The sequence below is a fragment of the Dipodomys spectabilis genome, unplaced genomic scaffold, assembly GCF_019054845.1.
Source record: "Dipodomys spectabilis isolate Male_0828 unplaced genomic scaffold, ASM1905484v1 ptg000092l, whole genome shotgun sequence".
Taxonomy (NCBI): Eukaryota; Metazoa; Chordata; class Mammalia; order Rodentia; family Heteromyidae; genus Dipodomys; species Dipodomys spectabilis.
This window is the reverse complement of record NW_024870769.1, coordinates 1,945,798-1,964,261: the sequence shown is the minus strand read 5'-3', so window position 1 is coordinate 1,964,261 and position 18,464 is coordinate 1,945,798. Positions and strand designations below refer to the sequence as shown.

Below are 18,464 nucleotides of genomic sequence, written 5' to 3'. Positions count from 1 at the left end.
TGCCATGTCTGTTCCCACTCTTCTGATTGATTGTACTTTGGTACACTATATGTATAGCAGGAGTAGGTTTATTTGTGTGTTATTACATGAAGGAACTAAATGGCTTAAGGATTCTTTATGAGAAGAACTCAAGGGCAGCCAGCCAGCCAGCCAATGGCTGGCAGTCTCCCTTACAGGACTGCTCCTATCTGTTTAGCTTGCTATTCCCTGACTCAAGCGTTAGCCTCTTTGGCTTTGATTCCAGCCAACAAGAAGCATAAAAGATTTTTTTTTTGAAGTGGGATAATTCCCTAGGAGATAGCTATTTAACACTTCCACTGGCCAGAATATAACCCCTGGTTTTGTATAGGTGCAAGAAAAACTGAGGAAATACCTTCAAAGTGGCAGCATTGAGCCTGTTAAGCACAGGTTGTGTCACTAAAGGGACATCTATTTGACTCTAACCTGCTGGATTTGGTAGTACTACCTGTTAAAGGAACATTCAGGATCCTGGGGGGAACAAGGGGAGGAGGGGAGGGCGGGAAACAAGCCTTTAATATCTGTAAAAAAAAAAGAAAAGGAAGATCAACATCAATTCTAAAGGGGAAATCCCATGCTCCAAATTCCACTACTACAGGTTATTTCATGTGAATAAAAGGTAAACTACCATTATTCAGACATTAATTTTGTGTCTGTGGAAATACACACACCCACTAGTTGGAATGTGTAGATAGTAGTTATTACTTTGAAATACCTGTGAAGTAATTTTCTGACAATGTTTAAAGGAAAAATTCTTTAACAAGTTTTAGAGTGTAAGTTCAAGGCAGGGGAAATGTAAACACATAGCTGGAATTAGCTTTGTCTTCATGTCTACTTTTAGATTTTATTTTTCTGAATACAGATCACAGATACAATATCTTATCTGCAGTTTTGCTGTCTGTGGTGTGACTTAATCTAGTTAACCATGGTCCAAAAACAACTTTCTTTTTTTGGGGGCGGGGAGGAGTCTGGTCGTGGGGCCTGAATTCTGGGCCTGGGTGCTGTCCCTCAGCTCTTCAGCTCAAGGCTAGCGCTCTACACTTGAGCCACAGCACCACTTCCGGCTTTTTTCTTTTTGCTTATGTGGTGCTGAGGAATCAAACCCAGGGCCTCAGGCATGCAAGGCAAGTGCTCTACCGCTGAGCCCCCAAAAACAACTTTCTTAAGGGAGAGAATCTCATTCATATAACATCATAATATCTAATTTTATTGTTATCACTAGCTGTTTATAAAATGAACTATCATAGGAACAATAGTATTTGTAGGATTCACCTATGCTTTGGGGTGAAAATGCCAAGTGAACGCTGTTAGTAGTTTTAGGATCTGTTGGGAGTTTTAGCTAAACTGGGTCTACTGTACTTTCCTATTTGGTCACACATTTTGAAATATATGATAGATACTGTTTTTGAAGGCAACTAAATTAACCAAAGTGGTATCAATTTTCTGCTTATTATAGTTCTTTTGACATTCTCAATATTATTGCTGAAGAATGTAATATTGTAAGGTCTGTGATTGAATTTTTTTATGATACTAGGGTTTGAACTTAAGGACCTTGGTGTGGGTTTGCACTCTACCATCTGAGCCATACCTCCAGCCTAGCATTTTACTGATTGTTTTAGAAATGGAGTCTTGTGGATCTTTCTGCCTAGGCTGGCTTCGAACTTCAATCTTTTAGCTTTCTGAGAGCTAGGATTACAGGCATGTGCCAACTGGTAGTAGGCTTGTGATGTCAGTTTTTAAGAAAAGGAGAAAAGCAATGGTTGACATATTTTCTCTCAGCCTTTTCTTCTTCTTTGGGCCAGTGCTGGGTTCAAACTCTGGGCCTTGGGCTCTGTTGTGGTATTTTTCTCTCAACTAATACTCTTACCACTTGAACCATGCCTTCAATGTACCATGTCTCAGCATTTTTAAGCTATTCTTCTGTGCATCCTGATATCTGCTGATGAGCTCATTATTCCTGGCTGGGGAGTTGCTTGAGTAGGGAAGTGCTTACCTAGCACATGCAAAGCCCTGGGTTTGATCCCGAGCATAAAAAATAAAGGGAGGTGTGTTGTTCTTAGATGCTACCTCAGGAAAAGCAGATGATTTGACATTATCCTTGGTGTCCTGTGAGTTGAGTCAATCTCTGTTTCAATTTCCTTTTTTGCTAGTCCTATGGCTTTGAACTCAGGGCCTGGGCACTGTCTGTGAGCTTCTTTTGCTCAAGGCTAGCACTCTTAATCACGTGAGCCACGGCACCACTGATGGCCTTTTCTGTATATGTGCCACTGAGAAATCGAACCAGAGGCTTTATGCGTGCTAGGCAAGCATTCTACCACTAAACCACATTCTCAACCCCTCTGCTTTAATGTTAAATAGACATGGATGGCTGCTAGAAAGAAGCTGATTCTGTTTTTATGCATTATTTCTTCATCTTTGTACTTGTTTTCTCCCCCCTGCTTTGTAACATTAGAGTAGAATGCTGTATCTTGTCTTTGGATAAGCCCCTATCTCTGTTCCATTCCAGAATTTTGCCCACTCATCCTCCTACAATATTCTCTTTTTCCCTGAACCTGCCAGGTTGCTTTTCCCAATAGAGCCAATGGGCTGACTCTTTTACTAGACAAAAAGCCTCTAGTTCCTGCCCGGCAGCTGGCTCGTGCAGTACTTAATTGGCAAACCTCTAGTTTATAAATGACAGGAAATGCTCCTTTCAGAAATGCTCAAACAGTAGGGAAGAGGGAATTGGCAGCTAGTGAGGCAGAGCAAGAGCTGGCATCGGCATCGTGCACATTGCCCTAGCTGGATGGTATTGGCAGTGTGCAGTTGAGTTGGCAGGAGTAAACCCAAGGGCTGTTGTCTCTAAAATCTGATAGCCTCTTTGGAGTCTTCCCAAAAGTCCCCAGAATGATAATGTAACCTTCAAACTGCTAACTTCGCTGATGACAAGATGAGTGCTTCTTTTTAGGTCTAATTAGTTTTAAGGCACTAAGGCACTCTATAAAAAATTCTAATTTTTAGATCAGGGAATTTTCATGAAGTCTCTTAGTTCTTAAGATTTCTCATAGTGGGTGTTCCTTTGTTGGCAAACAGTTCCCAAGTAAATAAATCACTGAAATCCTCAAGAGAGACCTTGATTGTTGAGTTTGGAGGATGAACTTACTTTGCCTTTTAATTTTTTTTCTTTAAAGGACTTAAGTAATTTTTTTTTCAAGTCATGAAATTGAGTCAGTTTACTCTCAGTTCCAGAAAAAATCCATTTAAAAACAAAATGACCTCCCTCACTCCCTCCCCCGACCCTGAATATGTACTTTATAAGCAAAAAGACAGCACTGGCATCCTTCCATGTTCCTGGAGGCTGACCCCATTGGCTGGCATGCAGGTCTCCAGGCCTTTATGATGTCTTAGGTTTTGTTCCCCCACAGAGTAAATACACTTAACCTTACTGTTGGCTCATACTTCTATCTCTAAACAATGCATGACTAGGAACTACATGTTGGCAGACTTCAGCAGTTATGCAAGTTTAGCTGCTGCAGCTTTGTTCTATGATTTCAAGCCATAGCATGGAGTTTGCCAAGAAGCTCAAAGGAGCTTTTGCTGGTAGGCAATCTGGCAGAGACCCACTGGAAAGCAGTTTATGTCCTGTGAATATCCTTCACCCTAAAGAATGTATTAAGAAAAGATTTTTGTTGTTTTTAAAATTGTACTGAAAATAGGTGTCAGGACATCTTCATATATGTATATAATGTACTTTGATCATGGACCCTCCACAACCCTCTTGGGTACCTGCCCACTTCCCTTGATGGTCCCCACTAGTCACCCTTGTACTTCCATATCTTTTTCTTAAAATTCTAGATTCCTCATGAGAGAGAGAAAAAAAAGTATTGTCTGGGCCTGGATTATTTTTGTTAACAATTTTCCTGCAAATGACATTTTATTCTTCTTTGTGACTGAATAAAACTGTTGTGTGTCCATATACAGTCATTTTCTTTTTCTAGTCATCTGTTGGTGGGCACTTAGATTCCATAACCTAGCAATAGTGCCACAGTAAATATGGGTATGCAGGTTTCTCTCTTGAGATTTCTTCAAGTATATACTCTAGCTGGATCACTGCAGGTCCTATTTTAAGTATTTTAAGAAACACCCATAGTGATTTCCGAAAGTGGCTCTACTACATTCTCACAGCATAGGATTTATTTTTTATTTTTTAATTTTTGGTCAGTCATGGGGTTTGAACTCTGGGCTTGAGTGCTGTCCCTGTGCTCTTCAGCTCAAGGTGAGCATTCTACCGCTTGAGCCACAACACCACTGCTGGTTTTCTAGTGGTTTATTGGAGATAAGAGTCTCACGGACTTTCCTGCCGGCCGGTGCTGGCTTTGAACTGTGGTCCTCAGATCTCAGCCTCCTGAGTAGCTAGGATTATAGACGTGAGCCACTGGCGCCCAGCCAGCATAGGATTTTGAAAGAAGGGTTCAGTCAGTGAATCTGAACATTAATTTAAGTTCAAGGAGTCTGTAAAAGTAAGAACAGGATTTTTTTTTTTTTTCGCGGTTGTGGGGCTTGAACTCTGGGCCTGGGCGCTTCTCCCTCAGCTCTTCAGCTCAAGGCGAGTGCTCTACCACTTGAGCCACAGCGCCACTTCCGGTTTTCTAGTGGTTTATTGGAGATAGGAGTCTCACGGTCTCTCCTGCCCGGGCTGGCTCTGAACCGCGATCCTCAGATCTCAGCCTCCTGAGTAGCTAGGATTACAGGCGTGAGCCACCGGCGCCCGGCTAGAACAGGATTTTTATATGAACTGTTTTGTAACCTCAGAGGAAAATTTATTTGCAAAACCATCTGTGGCCCGACAGATGCCTGGTACATATGAAATTGGAACAGAGGGAATTGGTTGATGCTCAGCAATGTCTTCTGAATCACCTGATGAGTCACTTTAAGATACTCTATATGAGCATGACTGCTCTTCAATCTGGAGCAGTACCCCTCAGTGCAGGGAACACTAGGTTTACTTCTACTTCGCCTTATTTGACAGGTCCTGTTGCTCTGTCCTCATGCTATCATGGGGGAATTTTTAAGTCGGTATATTAGTTCTGTACAGCAATTTACCCTTTCAGCTAATATTTTGGTCCTTTGACTACCATTCCTTTTCCAACCCTTCATTTTTTTTTTTTTTTTTTTTGGAGGGGGGAAGGGAAGAGTAGAACTGGATTTGGATTTTAGGGCCTTGGCATTCATGAGGCCAGATTTCTATCCTTTAAGCCACATACTCCTCTCCTCCAGCCCCGATTTTGCTGGCCATTTTGGAGATAGGACCTTGGGGGGCGGGGAACTTTTCTGCCAGAGCTAGCTTTAATTGCAATCCTCCAGATTTCGGCCTCCTAAGAAGCTAGGATTAGTGGCATGAACCATCAGTTTTTGGCAGTACTGGAAATTGAACTCAGGACCCTTCCATTTGAGCCAAACCTCCAACCCCTTTTGCACGGGCTATTTTCAAGGCAGAGTCTTGCTTTATGCCTAATTGGCCTGGACTTTAGTCCTCCTACTTCTGCCTCAGATGCTCACTGAGCCTCATGAACCTCATTTTGCCCAGGGTAGCCCTAAGCCTCACCTTCCTAAACTTTGCCTCTTAGCTTGTGGTTCTCTGCCTACCACTTGAGCCACAGTGCCACTTCCGGCTTTTTTCTGCTTATGTGGTGCTGAGGAATTGAACCCAGGGCCTCATGCATGCGAGGTAAGCACTCTACCACTGAGCCACCTTCCCAGCCCATATCTTTTATTGGATTCCTCACCTTTCATCTTTGTGCCCTGCAAGTTAGCAAAAATATGATAGACTTTCATTACCATGTCAGAAAATTTATTTTTTGTTCAGCTTTTGAGGCCTCGTGGTAGCCATCTCTGTTATGTTCTAGGCTAACACATGTGCTATGGCTGTGCTTTTGAGGCTACGACTTTACTCCCAAGAATTATGTGGAGGATGATGGCTGTTAAATTTCTGTCCCAAAGATATTTACAAGTTGCTCTCTGGGATCTTCATCAGAAAAAGGAGTTTTTAAGCAAACAAATAGCTTTTCCTTATAGAACTGGTGAATCCTGCCACTGATTTATTTTTAAGTTAGCTGTTAGAAAGCTTAAAGATCTATGTATGTTAACAGATTTTGGCTTTGCCTTATGTTACTGTTCAGATCCTTATGCTCTTATTTCTTCACTGGCCATTGCTTTTATCTTTCAACTTGCTTTATAAACAGCATGAAATTCTGGAATGAGGCCCAAGAAACAAGCAGTACAATAGTCACAGTGAAGTAATTGGGGTAGATGTGGGCTAATTACAGTTTAGATTTAATCCAACCATTTAAAAGAAATTTATTCCCAAGCTGACAACAAAAAATCTTTATTGTTTATATTTAGTGAGAACACAATATGGTTGTTTTTTAGTAAAATATTAGAAATTACTTTTAAAAAATTAGCATTAACATGCTTGATAAAGGATCAGATGACACTGAGCACACTTCATAGTCAATGCCAGCATTGAATCAATTGGCTTATTGGGTTTAAAACAAGAAAAACCTTAAGAAAAAAGGAAGGAAGGAAGGAAGAAAGAAAGAAGAAAGAAAAGCCTTAAGAAGTTCATGGTACATATAAGACATTGCAGTGTAATTCCTTCCAGAGAGGCACTCACTCTTCCTATGACTTGGAAGCACTGAAGAATAAAATACTTTTATTTGGCGTCTTACATTAATGGATACGTACGAGAAATGATTTGGTTAGACCAGGAAGGACAGGCCCTTGTCACAGGTTGATAGTTTAGTGAGGAGGAAGAGGATGTAGCTCAAGCAGTAGAGCACCTGACAAATGCAAAGTCTTGAGTTCAAACCACAGTACTGCCAAAACCAACAGACACCCAAAAGTTAAGCTAGGCACTGATAATGCATGCCTGCAATCCTAGCTACTTAGGAGGTTGGGATCTGAGGATCGTGGTTCAAAGTCATCATGGACTGGAAAGCCTGTGGGACTATTATATCTAATTAACTACCAAAAACACTGGAAGAAATGTTGTGGCTCGAGTAGTAAAGCACTAGACTTGATGGGGGTAAAAAAAGCTCAGACAGTGCTCAGGCCTTGAGTTCAAGCCTCAGGATTGACACAAAACAAAATAAAATCCAAAAGTAAAACCTACATATATTAAGGGATGGAGATAGTGTCTTTGAATGCTGCTGTTTTTGTTATGTTAGCCCATAATTTCATTTACTCATCAAGAAACTACCTTGAATATTTAGTGGTTAGGAGATACTAGTTGTTAATGCAGTTAATGTATCTCTCACATCTATATATTGAGTGGCATTTTGAAACTTGAGAAAATTATGAAAATGAAATTAAAACACAAATTCCTTTCAGAATATGGATGCACAATACCCCCTTGACTTCCTAGGCAAACTCTTGTGAACGTACTGTAGTGTTTCTGATGATACTGCTAATGAGAATGTGCTTATCCTAAAGGTGATGATTTAAAAAGAACAAAAAGAAAAATAAACTTGTCTTGACACTGGTGGCTCAGGCCTATAATCTTAACTATCCAGGTCCAGACTAGAGCTGAGAATCATGGTTCACAGCCAGCCAAAGCAGAAAAGTCTATGAAACTCTTTTTTTTGGGGGGGGGGGGGGGATGGGAGGGCGGTCGTGGGGCCTGAACTCTGGGCCTGGGCACTGTCCCTCAACTCTTCAGCTCAAGGCTAGCATTCTACCACTTGAGCCACAGCCCCACTTCCGGCTTTTTTCTTTTTGCGTACGTGGTGCTGAGGAGTCGAACCCAGGGCCTCATGCATGCAAGGCAAGCACTCTACCACTGAGCCAGCCACCTTCCCAGCCCATGAAACTCTTATCTCCAATTAACCACAAAAAGGTTGGAGCTGTGGCTCAAGTGGCAGACTTTAGCTTTGAACAAAAACAAAAGCCATCAAAACTTGTCTCACCAAAACTCAAGGGTAAGACCCAGTACCAGAACAAAACATAAACACAAAAAATTTGTAAGTGAGTATGTACTGGCTTTCTTTTCTAACAGCAATCGGAAACGGAGACTGTGCACCTGTTTATTCCAGCCTTATCAGTCGGCGCCATTATCGGCAAGCAGGGCCAGCACATCAAACAGCTTTCTCGATTTGCAGGAGCTTCAATTAAGGTACTGTTTTGCCAACCATGGCTGTCTTGGTTCTTCAAGCAAATTTCAGAGAGATGAGTCTTCTATCCACTTGATAATTTCAATTGAAAGTAGCAGGCTGTCTTGGATTACATAGGTTATGACAGAGAACCCCAACAACTGTGGCTTTAACAAGGTGAGTTAACTTTTCTCTCCAGAAAAATCTGTCTGGCAGTGCAGAACGAAAGGAAAATTCTGCCCCACCAAGACTTTGGACTTACTATTTCCCTCTAGCTCATCATCTGTCCCCAGGTGTGACCCTTTATGGTCCCAGATGATATAATTCATTGTTCTGATAATCTGTTGTCCAGCCAGTAGGGGAGATGAGGACATATGATCCTTTCTCATAGGCAAGTCTCCTTTAACTGCTATGGCACATTTCAACTTATTTTCCACTCTCTCAGAAATTAGACAAAGATAATGAGACAGGGAAAGCTAATCTGTGTTAGCTAATACAGATAACCAGTGTTAGGATACCTGATGCTGTCTGAACACAGATTCTGTTCAAAGACTGTATTTGGATGTATTCAGGGAATTTAATATTAAACAATATGCTTTCTGAAAAAGGTAGACAGAGGCTTGATATAGCCACAGTTTTTTCAGGCGAACAAGCATATATAGTTTTTTATTTGGATTATGTTTCATAAACCTTTTTCAAAAATACTTAAAAGGATTAACTAGTACAGAGACTAGAGGATGGCTGAAGTGGTAGAATGACAGCCATGAGTAAGAAAACTAAGCACTAGAGTGTGCACACACATAAGATACATTTACTATATAATCCATAAACCTTACTCCTGAACATTTATCTGAGAAAAATGAAAAATTAGGTTTACACACTGAAAAATCATTGTAGTCAAATATTTAGAGCATGTTTATTGCTATAACTATCCCAAAATAAGAAACCAAATATCCTTCAGCTGGTGAATTGGCTAAGTATGCTTCATCTATAATAAATACTACTGAACAGTAGAAAGAAACCAGCTACTGATACAACAAATTTGGCAGAAAATTCACATATTGTGGTGAGAGAAAGAAGTCAAACTCAGAAAGCCATGCACCAGATGACTCCTTTTATATGCGAAGTCCAGAAAGCAAAGACGGCAGCATGGAAATCAGTGGTTGCTAGGAACTGAAGGAGAGAGAGGGGTATAACATACCAGGTTTCCTGAGATTTAGAGGTAGGGGTACTCCTGTATTTTTACTCAGGTAGTGGTTAACTCAGGATGTGCTTATCACCTCATAGATTTGGACCATATAAAAGTAACCTTTACTGCACGTAAATTAAGTAATTAAGTCACAACACAAATAGCCCTTAAATAATCTTGTAGCAAGTCAACAAAATCCATGAAGAATGAATTCAGCCAAAGTAAATAGGTGGCTAACCAAAAAAAATCATAAACAACCAAGTGATGAACTGATTTCACTATTTTACTCATTCTCTAGACGGTAACCATGTTGGGAAAGCTGCAATGAACATTTAATGAATAAGAATTTGATATTAGGACTGGAAGTATGGCTCAAGTAGTAGAGCCTTCTTGACAGTTTTCATAACATCTGAAACATAATCTGAAGGGTTCACAATCACTTAATACTTGGCATAGGTTTATGTAAAGGTAAATTTCTGTGTTTTTGTTGCTTTACTAGGCATATATGGTTTGGCTATTACCAAACCATAGTCATTGTGTTCACTTATTCCTAAATTCTGCATAAATGGTGCCATGAGTAAGGTTATAGTTAATATTATAACCTAAACCTATACATATGCCTATAGAAGTAGAACATGTGCTTTTTTTCAGGTTTTGGGAGCTGATAGGCAGCTATCTTATATAAATGTACAAGTGCTCTTAGCACTTTGATCATCTTTGATCATCAGTATTTACAAAAGGTAATTTAAAAACAAAAGACAAAAACTGGATGTAAAGTTGTAGAATAGTATCTTCTTTACAGTGGTTTCCTGTGAATAATAGTAAGAGCTTGGACTGATAGCAATTATTGCTGGTTTTATACACTCAAAGCCCTGCAAAGTCAGTGCCCTGCATGCCAGTTTTGGAGGAAGAAAGCAGATTTTCATTAAAAATACTTTTTTTTAAAAAAATGAAAATATGTGGGAAAGGTCTTAGAAGACTCTGAAATAATTGGCAGTTGTCATTTTCAAAGGTGGAATTTGAGGTGACTTTTTTGGTCAGTTATGAGGCTTGAACTCAGGGCCTGGCACTTTCCCTGAGCTTTTTTGCTCCAGGCTAGCACTCTACCACTTTGAGCCACAGCTCCACTTCAGGTTTTCTGGTGGCTAATTGAAATAAGAGTCTTAGACTTTCCTGCCTGAGCTGGCCTCAAGCCATAATCCTCAGATTTTTGCCTCCTGAGTATCTAGGATTACCAAGGTGAGCTATCATTGCCTGGCTTCAGGTGACATTTTCTTCTTCCTGTTCTTACATAGAAATGATGTTTTGGTTTGTTTTACATAGTAAGAAGCTGGACATGTCTGGCACAAGGCTGCAATTCCAGCATTCAGAAGGTCAAGAGAGGAGAATCAGTGTGTTAGAGGCTAGCCTGGGCTGAAAAAACAAAATCTTAAAACAAGCTGGGCACCAGTGGCTCAGGCCTGTAATCCTACCTACTTAAGGAGGCCAAGATCTAATATCACTATTTGAAGCCACTTTGAGCAGAGAAGTACCTAAGACTTATAATCTCCAATTAACCAACAGAAAGTCAGAGTTGTAGCTGTGACTCAAGTAGTACAGCATTTATTTTGACCAAAAAATCTAAGGGACAGTGCCCAGGCCTCAGTACTGCTGTGTTGGTGCAAATGCACATATACATACCATCTTGTCTGCAATTATTTTGTATAGTAAATATCTTATCAATTCTTATTTTAAAGTAACACCAATCACCCGAGTCCCTAAGTAGTTTCTTCCAAACTCTATAGGAATGCTTGTTTCAGTACCATTTCCCAAGCCTAGCCTTTATATGTGATTTTATATATGCTGAGAAAACAGGAAAGTCTGACTTCTCCTTCCTCCTGGCACAGTTAATATTAATTTCATTTGGCATGTTATGTCCATTAGTGTACTTGCAGATAATTTTCTAAGTCCAGAAATCCAGAATGTGCTTTATAAATTAAGAAAAAACAATTCTATAATCTTAACTATTAACATGTCCCTTCCTTTGAAAGTTAGAGAAGACTGGGGTGCAGTAGTCTAGCAATGGTGTGCAGAGTTCCCTGGAGTATTCTAGGACAGGCATTTCTGGGGCAGAAGCTCTCTCACTAGTCTAGTTCTCCAGCCTTGCATTTCCTCATCTATAAAGTAGAGGTAACTCATGAGGATGCCAGGAGGGTTAGCTTTAGGCAGTGTATGTACATACTGTATAATGGAAGCCCTAAGTGATTAAACCACATTAAGCATTGCCTTCTGCATAATTTCCAGCTGTCAGGATTTCAGTTGTGCATTTTAGTCAGTCAGGTACATGTCAATCTGGTTGGCCTACAGTTTCTGTCAGTTACTTCTGAAAAGTCTAACTGGTTGGTGATGGGTCTGTTATAGATTGCTCCAGCTGAAGCACCAGATGCTAAGGTGAGAATGGTGATTATCACTGGACCACCAGAGGCTCAGTTCAAGGTATGTGCCTAGTGTGTATGTAGGTTAACAAATTATAGGGGAGAATGATTATGGCTGCCTACTCAGAAGTTAGTAATCTGCTCAACCCCCTCTCTCGCTCCCCGCCTGCCTGCCCACAAATGTAGCTGATACTCAGAAGTAAGCATCAATGAAATCCATATTTTAAGTGTTCTGTAATAGTTGTTGTCTCCCAAAGGTGTGAATTTGCTCATTGCACTGTTATCTGCAACTGAATCTTACAAACCTACCTGGTTAGTATGCCTTGGAAACATATCCCGATTTTCCCTGCTGTCTCTGAACTGCCATAACCTTAAATCAAAATGGCTTCCATTCCTCTTACCATAAGATTAATTGTGAATTCCTACCTTTATATTATCCACAATCACATCCTCCTTAGGATTTTAGACGTAAAAATGGTAAGAGGTGGTATAGCAAGGTAATGAAGGACCTAGACCTTCGTGGCCAATATGCTGGTTGAAACAATAGCTGTTTCTTACCATTTGGGTGACCTCTGGGGCAAGTTACTGTTCTCTCCTTAGTTCTCCTTCCTCCTCCCCCTCCCCCTCCCCTCCTCCTCCTCCTTATTTTTCCTGCCAGTTCTGGGGCTTGAACTCAGGGGCCTGGGCACTGTCCCCGAGCTTATTTTGCTCAAGGCTAGCACTCTACCTCTTGAGCCACAGCATCACTTCTGGCTTTTTCTGTGTATGTGGTGCTGAGAGATCAAACCCAGGGCTTCATGCATACTAGGCAAGCACTCTACCATTAAGCCACATTCCCAACTCTCTCTTTGGCTCTTCATGTATAAAATAAAGATAAAAGCATCTATAGCCAGGTACCAGTGGCTCATGCCTATAACCTTAGGTACTCAGAAGAGGCTGAGATCTGAGGTTAGCAGTTTGAAGCCAGCCTAGGCAGAAAAGTCCTTGAGACTCTTCCAATAAACTACCAAAAAAAGCCAGAAGTGCTGGTGGCTTAAGTTGTAGAGCACTAGCTTGAGCAAAAAGCAGCTCAGGAATGTGCACAGGCACAACTGACACGCAAAAAAATGAGTACCTAAAATATAAGTAGAACAGCATTACTGTTGTTGGTGGTGATATTCAGCTAACTCTGGGCAGATCAGAGTAAGACCAGGTCAAATTACATTCCTTTATGACTTTTTCTTCTTTTTTTTTTTGGTGACCGGCTAAAATATGATTTCTATTTAAAAAAATTAGCATGAAGTTGGGTGTCAGTGGCTCACACTTGTAATCCTAGCTACTCTGGAGGCTAAAATCAGAAGATTGGAGTTTGTTGCCAGTCAGACAAAAGTCAGAGACTCCCACCTTCAATTAACTAGCCAAATGCCAGGCTGGAGGTATGTTTCAAAGAAAGAGCACCTTCTATGAGCAAGCAAGTGAAGAGAGTGTAAAGCCCCAGGACTGACACATACACAAAAAAATTCAGTATCAAATGTCTTGTTTTAGATAAAAAACTACTGGTGATAGAGTATAACTTAGTGGAAGTGTCTGCCTAATGTGCATTAAAAATAAAACTACAGAATTCCATTAATTTGCATAAAACATTTATCTTTTATAGCTACCATTTATCGGCTATGTAATCTGACAGCTATTTAGCCTTTAATCTAGTAATGCAGCCTACATCTTACCACCATTCCTTCCCTACCTCCTACCATCCCTAGTACCTAAAATATGAGAAGCCCTGGATTCTATCCTTAGTACCACAATAAAATTAATGCTGAAAATATGAGCCCTGAAGGTTCAGCACTTAGTATGTAATCTTAAAATATTACATATTTCTCCTGGGTGCTAAGCTTTTACTCTTTTTATACTGGCTTGTAACTATTGTAGGGCTTATATAAGGGAAATTTCAGTTATTTTACCTATGTCTTCAAATTCCAATGCTCTGTTAAATGCTGCACTTAAGCTATATTTCATTGTGAGCAATGTGAATTACAAATGAAAGTTTTATTTTAGAAATCTTAGGAATAGCAAACTTTTAACCCATAGTTTTTCTTGTGAACTCTTCAGCTTCTGTTGTGGATAATGTATATTCCTAGGGTCTAGTGCCTTTGTTAATGTTAACACCCACATCTGTGATGTGACATGAAGAGCAAGTAAAATCTAGTATACACTGAGATGCATTTTCTCTCTCTGTAATCCCATAAAGTGAGTTTAGTATTTCTGCACCACTGAAAAGGTAGTGAGACTTTTGTGTTTGTGATCTGTCCTGGAAGCTTGTCAGACTAGCCTAAGTCTCCTACTTTTTTCTCTCTGATTTGCTCTGAATATGCCAATCAAGGGTTGTATATTATATATTAGTGGTAGATAGCAGGTGAGTGATAGAATATCAGAATTGTATGTCAACTTGTTTCTGTAGTTTCTTTAAAGCATAAATCAGCTAAAATTTAAAAATGTAGTTGGTCATGGTGGCTCTCTCATACCTATAATCCTAGCTACTCAGCAGATGGAGACTTAAGACTTTGGTTCAATACCAGTTGGACTTTAAAAGGTGACATCTCTGATACATAGGAAATACAAAGTGGATTGAAGTCTAGGCCAGAGTAGGCATAAACAATTAGGCTTGAAGCCAGCCCAGGCAGGAAAGTCCGTTAGACTCCTTTCTCCAATAAACTACCAAAAAATCAGAAGTGGCACTGTGGCTCAAGTGGTAGAGTGCTCCCCTTGAGCTGAAAAGCTGAAGGACAGCACCCAGGCCCAGAGTTCAAGCCCCACAACAGACAAAAAATATAAAATGTTGAGTTCAAACCTTGGTAACAAAAACAAAACAAAAAAAGAGCATGGCTCTTTATGAGCCTGGCATTGTGGCTATGTAGGTCTTTCCTTGCCTCTTCTGGTTAGTTCTTATTGCCAGAGGAGAGAAGTGTGTTGCTTTTAGGAGTGGAGTGTGAATGGCCATTTGCCTATAAAAATGATTTTCTAGTTTGACTACTACTTGCCTTTAGCTGTTTTCATCAGAAAAATGTGGCTTAGCCTTCTTGCTACATTGAGTTGGCTCTCCTGTGATGCAGTCATCGTCACCCTTTCCAGCGCTTCTAGATTCTGTGTCTTAACTTTCAACAACCTTCCAGATATAGATGCATCACTACAAAGGGTTGTTCCAGGTGGGTTTAGGCCTTCTTTAAGTTAACTGACCTTTGTATTTTAAATATGAGTGACACTGAATGGACATCTCATTTGTAGGCTCAGGGAAGAATTTATGGGAAAATAAAAGAGGAAAACTTTGTTAGTCCTAAAGAAGAGGTAAAACTTGAAGCTCATATCAGAGTGCCATCCTTTGCTGCTGGGAGAGTTATTGGAAAAGGAGGCAAAACGGCAAGTACTTCAACAAAACCTGTCCAGGGGGTATGAAAGGGAAAACATTGAAAAGTACTTGAAGAGTTCCCCTTGAACTTTGGCTAATTTGTAAAAATCAGGACAATCTTGACCAAGGTTTGGAGAAGACTGCCTATTACTCTCTCCACACTGGTCATCAGCAAGTAGCTGATACATATTTCAGACTGCTTTGTGTGAGAGGATGGTCCCATATTTATAGTGTTTTCAACATTGTCTTGTTGGCTTTAAACTCTAACTGAAAAATCAAATGATTTCCCATCTTTACCTAACATAGCCTCTAAGTCATTTCCAAAACTATTTGCAACTTTGAAGAAATGGACAACTAAATCTTTAGGATTTAATGTTGTTTTGCCAATCCCTTGTGTCAATGGGCAAATCAGTTTCTTTGGAATGAGCCTTAATTGAAGAACCCATAGCTTCAATGGTCTTAAAATGGGGACAATTGTCTTTAAGCTAGTAGATTCAATGGAATTTATAGAGCCTGGAGAATAGAATGTATAGAGGGATTAGTAGTAGTTGTGTTTTATTCCACGTTAGTATGATTTTGCATTTCAGGTGAATGAACTCCAGAATTTGTCAAGTGCTGAAGTTGTTGTCCCTCGCGACCAGACACCTGATGAAAATGACCAAGTTGTTGTCAAAATAACTGGTCACTTCTACGCTTGCCAGGCAAGTGGGCTCTTTGCTCCTCAGATGGAAGCAGTTCTGCATGGATGCTCTTGCCCCATGCAATATTTACAAATATTTAATGTTTGGGGGGGGGGGGGCATTGTGTTTTTATTATAAAGAGGTAAGGTCTCGACATGTTGCTTAGGCTGGCCCCAAACTGCTGGATTCAAACAGTTGATACTGAATTCTTTGCCCAGTGTGTACCAATGTGTGGGCAGTCTTCAGGGCCACACTATTCTCTGAATTGTGTTGTAAAACCCTTGAAAAATAATTTTTCCTCATTTGTATTTCAAGATTAATTTCTACAAACCCTAAGTAGTACCTCACTTTCTATAATAGTAGGATTAAAAATGCACGTGACTGTGCCAGACTTAACTTACTTCCTTAGCCCCTCTAAGAAGAGATGGGGAGAACTTTGGTTCAAAACCAGCCTGGGCCAAAAAGTTTGCAAAAACCTGTGATCTAAACTATAGGAGGCTTACACAGGAGACAATTTAGGTTTGAGAGCTGCTCACAGATAAAAAAGGTTAAGCCCCCATCCTAAAAAGTAAAGCAAAAAAGGGCTGAAGGGCAGGACTAGTGGTAGAGCACCTGCCTAGCAAGTACAAGTCTCTGGGATCAAACTCCAGTACCACCAAAACCCTAAAAAAGTTTAGAAACTTTTGATCATGCAGGTTTTTTTTTTTTCAGAGCTATGTCTTTTTTTTAGGTTGCCCAGAGAAAAATTCAGGAAATTCTGACTCAGGTAAAGCAGCACCAACAGCAGAAGGCTCTGCAAAGTGGACCACCTCAATCAAGGAGGAAGTAAAGGCTCAGGAAACAGCCCACCACAGAGGCAGATGCCAAACCAAAGACAGATTGCTTAACCAACAGACGGGCGCTGACCCCATCCAGAACCACATGCACAAGTTTTTACCTAGCCAGTTGTTTCTGAGTACCAGGCAACTTTTGAACTCCTGTCTCTGTGAGAATGTATACTTTTATGCTCTCTGAAATGTATGACACCCAGCTTTAAAAAAGATAAGGGGGAGGGGGAGAAAGAGAAGAGCTCTGCACTTCCCTTTGTAATCTCACATATAACAGATATTCTAATTCTTCTTGATATCCCTTATATAATGCCAGAAATTGGCTTAAATCATGAAGCCACTAAATTCATCAAATGAATAAATTAAAAGTAGATTGCTCCTAAATCCAATTGTCAAATTGGATCCAAATCCAATTACCACAGGAACTTAATTAAATGTTAAGTCATTAGCATAGAAAAACCATTTCATTTTTATCTAACACTAACAACACAAATAACCTAAGGGAAGTGCTAAATGGTGTTGGCAGGGGAATTAAATGTGCATTTTTACTCAACTACCTCAGGTACAGTAATACAGTGAAAAGCAAATTGTTCCTTTTTTGAAAATTTTATATACTTTAAGTCCAACCATTTTTTAAAAAAAAAATTAAAATTCAGTAACCTCTATCAGCTAATAGGCAAATAATTGAGAAAGAAATTTTGCTTCTGGCTGGTGACAATAAAGTAGGAAAATTAATTTTGGGCTTTTGGAGGCTATGAGTGGAAAATCCAACAAGTATTCAAAGATATAGAGCAATCAGTGCCTATATTTAGGGAGCAGCCATACCATGTATTTCTTGTTTATAGTTGGGAAGTTTTTGATGATACTAATGGCAAAGTGATGGCAGGAGGCTTTGGAACAGCTGGTTTAAATGGCTTCAAGAGACTTCAGGATTTTTGTTTAGCTGTGTGACTGAATGCATAAATATACTTTGTGCTTTTGACTATCATTATATGCATTGATGAAGTGCAGGATTTATACAGGAAAAGTGCGGGCTTGGGCTTGTCTTACAGGATGTTTAACTTGCCAGTATACTTCAGACCCAGTGATATACACGGATTCCAGAATTGCTTTGTGAAGAGATGGTGACAGTGTTTGAAGACACTGTCATGTATTTTGAAGATTTTTAAGCAGTGGATAATTTTTTTTAACTTCACCTAAACTATTATGTAGAATATAGCAGGACTTCTGTATACCCTGCAAGCAGTTATTTGAAAATAAGTCAAAAGGTAGAGAATGCAAGGGAACAGTTTTGTGAATATAATTTGAATGACTGTGAAAACATCTGACTGTTGATACAGAATTCTTTGCCCAGTATGTACAAATGTGTGGGTGGTCTCCAGGGCCACGCTGCTCTCTAAATTGTTTTTCTGTTGCTTTTGTTCACAAGATGATCACAGTCATCACATTACACTGATCTGAGGGGCGTTATAAAACCCTTTAAAAATCATTTCTCCTCATTCATATTTCAAGATTAACTTCTACACACTCTAGGTAAATTTTCTGAAGATCAGTATATAAGACATATGAAAATGATTTGAAATGTCTTCCTAAATGCTTTCTAAAAACAATTTTATTTTGTAGTTTTAGCCAAAAAGTGCCCTTTTCATTGAATTCATCTTGCATTTTTTTCCCAAACAATGAATTTAAATTACTAAAATAAAATCATGGACTTACTTGCTTTTTGGTTGGATTTCAAGTGAGATGTGTTTAAGGCCAGAACTCTTCCTCAATATTTGATTTTTTTTTTACCCAGTATTTGATGTTTTAAAAATACAGATAGGTGCTG

At 39.7% G+C, this 18,464-nt stretch overlaps 1 protein-coding gene across 2 annotated transcripts in view; it reads left to right on the top strand.

Annotated features, from left to right (window-relative positions):
• Igf2bp3 (insulin like growth factor 2 mRNA binding protein 3) overlaps positions 1 to 17,320 on the top strand; it is a 112,832-nt gene extending 95,512 nt beyond the window's left edge. For both annotated transcript variants that reach the window (XM_042685055.1, XM_042685054.1), the window contains exons 10-14: positions 8,051 to 8,167; positions 11,734 to 11,808; positions 15,009 to 15,140; positions 15,717 to 15,830; positions 16,540 to 17,320. In XM_042685055.1, the coding sequence (XP_042540989.1) occupies positions 8,051 to 8,167; positions 11,734 to 11,808; positions 15,009 to 15,140; positions 15,717 to 15,830; positions 16,540 to 16,638 (537 nt within the window). In that variant the 3' untranslated portion in view covers positions 16,639 to 17,320. The remainder of the gene's footprint in view (positions 1 to 8,050; positions 8,168 to 11,733; positions 11,809 to 15,008; positions 15,141 to 15,716; positions 15,831 to 16,539) is intronic.
• Positions 17,321 to 18,464: the final 1,144 nt, after the last annotated feature.